Source organism: Phytophthora parasitica (genome assembly GCF_000247585.1).
Source record: "Phytophthora parasitica INRA-310 unplaced genomic scaffold supercont2.22, whole genome shotgun sequence".
NCBI lineage: Eukaryota > Oomycota > Peronosporomycetes > Peronosporales > Peronosporaceae > Phytophthora > Phytophthora nicotianae.
Genome location: NW_008649008.1, coordinates 126,092 through 129,861, shown reverse-complemented (window position 1 = coordinate 129,861; position 3,770 = coordinate 126,092). Strand labels below are relative to the sequence as shown.

Below are 3,770 nucleotides of genomic sequence, written 5' to 3'. Positions count from 1 at the left end.
TATTACACAACGCTACATGGAGTAGGCTGTGAGGTGCAGCCTTTGCACAACATTTTTTATGATATGCTGCATATATTATTTTATTTACTTTGTTCGCAGCGAACTTCGCTTGGCGTACAACCAGTGTTGCACTGCGCAAGTTTCCTACACCTTCCGTGTCAATCTATTCACTTGAATCAATCAGTTTTCTTACATTTTCGACCAATCATGTCTTGTCGGCACAGTCGGCCAGGTGTCGGCAATTTTATGGTATGGATGGCCAAGGGAACCTGATCTAGATCGGCGATTGGTCGATCGGTTGATCGGCGGGATTGGGAGAGTCGACACATGGATGAACATAGATATGCGTAAGATGCAGGCTGGGATGAAAAGTAAGTAGACACATGGTAATCATCAATTAGAGTCGTTTTGCTTAGAAGCGCACAAGTCTTCATCGTTCTTCAGGGAAAGGAGGAAACTTTAACCTCATCAAGTTCGATCAAGGTATAAGCAGTGGGGACTAGTGTCGTAGTGTAAGATCTGAATAATATATTGGCCAGATCTGCCTTCACTAATGTTCCTTGTTTATGTATGACGTTGCATTTAAATTTACCTGATCCGCCAGACTCTGGGGTTTGGCTAGTGAAGTTCTTTTCAAGCCGACCTGGTGACCTCGTGTACCATCAAGATCGACAACACCAAGACGCGACGGACCTGGCGGACGCTTCGCGTTTACGACATCATCGCCAAGGCACCGAGGACCTGATACATCTCGAGTGGTCAAGACAACTGCCAAGGCGCGTGGACATGGTGAACCCCGGCGCTCAATGAGCTCACACCACAGCACGGAGGTCCTGGTGACCCCGCACCTGTTCAAGTTTAAGCACGAAGCACTGAGGTATTGATGGCCCTTACGCGCTCACATTTCCCCACCCCAGAGCATTTCCAATGGCCCCGACAAAACCTCTACAAAAAGCAAAATATGACCACGAGATGATTTTGTGTAACCCGCGCCAGTTCAACAAAAGTCATATCATACATCCTCCGCGACTATCGTCCGGTCATCCCACGACAATATTAACTCACGGGTGATCGCGGACAAAAGCTCCCTCCCTCTGCGACCCTTCGGCTCTCCTGTCAGAATTGAAAGAAGCTCGCCGAGATGCCCGTGCGCGGATGCAACTATGCTCTTATTGAAAACCTGGAGCTTGCTCGATCATGGATCTACGTGTCCTCCGACGCATCGGTTGGAATTAACCAGACTGCTAAAGACTTCTGAAGACGTGTGAAGGATACTATGAAGATCCTGGAGCCTGTTGAAGCGGCGTTGGCGTCAGCAAAGGTTGTTCGTCAGACGTGGTCAAGCATTCAGGCGCGCTTTGGACAGATACAAAAGGTAATTGGCAAGTATGTCAGATGTTCAAAGTATATGGAGTCTTTAAGGCAGTCAGTATCGACGGAGCGCGACATGATGAAGCAGGCATTAGCACTGTACAAGGAGCGCCACAACCAGCCCTTCACCTACGTCGAGTGCTACGACGTGCTATTCAAATGTCCCAAGTCTGAGAATTGACTTGATAGGTCGCCGATGCGTAGCCAGTCTTCTGTCTCAAGAAATCGAAGTTCATCGGAGGGGACAGGGAAGAAAACAACGGCGAATTATCATCGCCGAGTCAAGTTGTAGGTGGTAACACGTCTATGGAGCGCCCAACCGTGGCGTTAAAGCATCAAACGTGCCAAAGTTTAAGCGGAGAAGCTGCTACCACTTAGAACGGTGTAGGCGCAGGAAGCACTTGCTATGTCGATGACCCTGAAAGTTAAGGTTATGAAGGATCAACTTCAGCGGAACCAAGCTCAACAGCGTCTCCAACAAGAGCAAGTTCTACATAGTATGCGAGCGAATTATTTAGTGTTGTGCCAGCGAATCGCGAGCACGCTGAATACCTTAAAAATCGCCGTGCTAACTTGTTGGGCCGCCTGGAAGCTATAAGCAAAACACCGTCGTCAAGCATGCCACACGATGATGATACACAGAACACTCAAGAGGTACCAGCATCCAAAAATGAGGATGATGTTTACAACCATGATGATGTGGCTAGCCTGCCGCCCTCATCACCGGACAGCACTGGATCCCATCACACGACAGTCAAGAACCTGGAAGTGAGTCATCAACACTATCGAGTTCAAACCCCTCCATGCGTGACAGCCTGCTACCTTCTACCGCCGATGCTTCAAGACTCCCAGAGTTCACGAATATGTCACCATCGCTTTCCCCTCCATCTTCATTCACAACACCAAGCTTTCCACCAGTAGCTCAAGTAACCCAGGCTCCATCTGCTTCAATGGAGGTTTCGACAAGTGTGTTGCCTCAAGTGACTGTATTTTTTGTATACAAGGAAATTGAATGATGCAATGTTTACAACAATCAGGACTGTTCTTGGAAGTTCCTGAGTCAAGCATCACTCGAATTCTCCATAGCACGCCCACACATGCTCAATTAAGTCGGCTTGTAGTTGAGCAAGGCACGAAGCATTCTCAATTGCATTAATACGTGTAGTGGTCTCACCAACTGACCTAGGACGACAACCAAATGGGCGTGACACGCGAAGTACATAAGGAGGGTGTTCCTCTTCAGCGTCAAACACATAGGCGCGCTCATCGATATGAACGTAACATTTCTCTTCGCAAATCATTTTGTGCAAAATGATACAGGCACGCATCACTTTTGCCATGTCCAATCATTTATCCATCTTACAAGAAAGCGCTAGAATTTTTCATCGTGCTTGTAGAACACCAAAGGCACGCTCAACATCTTTTCGAATAACCTCCTGTGCTTTGGCAAAGAATTTCTGCTTGTTTCCACGAGGTTCTGGTATTGTCTTTACGAAGGCAGCCCGGTCCGGATATATACCGTCTGCCTGACAATAGGCCATGGATTAGGAATGCTCATTAACTTCAAAATGGGCTTGAGGCGCGCTTCCGTTCATGAGCTCATCAAATATTGGAGACCTATCAAGAATATTAATGACGTTCAGAGCCCCAAGCCAGCCAAAACTCGCATACCAAATCCATAGTTCTTTGTCCGCGCATGTCTCAAGAACGACATTAGGCTTCTTTTCATCCCCCTTGAATTGCCCATCCCAGTGCATGTTGTCAATGCTGCACCGCATCTTGACAAACCCACGCTGAGCATTCACCTTGAGAAGTCGCTTCAAATCAGCTTCAGTAGTTGAGCGTAGATACTCAGTACCAAATCGTTTGTCCACGGCATACACAAAATGTGTAACATTGTAGATAACAGTCTTGGACATTTCGAGGTTGTCGTCGAGAGAATCGACAGACATAGCGTGAGCAAGCACTCGCGAGGCCAATGCCACCTTCATAATCGGGTGGAACTCCATTTGCTTTGCAGCGTTTGATCGCTGCTCGAAATAAGCAGAATCTGCTTCAAGCACCCCCATTCAGAACGCGAAAGATCATAGACCTGCTCGTACGGTTGCGAATCCAAAAGTCATGATCATCGTGTACAGGATTCGGAGAGAAACACTGCTGTAGAAAACGCTCATAACGGTTTTGAAAGTATCTCTCTTTGCTTGCTCTTTTGCCCTGGTCCGGAGCCTCCACGCCGCTGGGCGTCCGTATGACATTCAGGGAGCAGCAGCTGCTGCACAAGAACGTTTTCGTCCTCTTCCCTCTCTTCCCCCTCTTCGGAGTCGAGGTAAGCATGAAGGAAACCATTGGGGATGCTCGGTGCTGCGCTACACGGGTTTAACGACATGGCGTCCTGGGGG

The 3,770-nt window shown here is 48.1% G+C and overlaps 2 protein-coding genes across 2 annotated transcripts; both read left to right on the top strand.

The window, feature by feature from the left end:
• Positions 1 to 343: 343 nt before the first annotated feature.
• Positions 344 to 810, top strand: PPTG_22726 (hypothetical protein; the record flags this gene model as incomplete). Its single annotated transcript, XM_008905865.1, has 2 exons — positions 344 to 371; positions 623 to 810. 2 exons carry the CDS (start codon positions 344 to 346, stop codon positions 808 to 810), a joined length of 216 nt encoding a protein of 71 aa, XP_008904113.1.
• A 466-nt stretch (positions 811 to 1,276) lies between these two features.
• On the top strand, positions 1,277 to 1,552 carry PPTG_10497 (hypothetical protein; the record flags this gene model as incomplete). Its single annotated transcript, XM_008905864.1, has 1 exon — positions 1,277 to 1,552. The coding sequence occupies one exon, from the start codon at positions 1,277 to 1,279 to the stop codon at positions 1,550 to 1,552; it is 276 nt and encodes a 91-aa protein (XP_008904112.1).
• Positions 1,553 to 3,770: the final 2,218 nt, after the last annotated feature.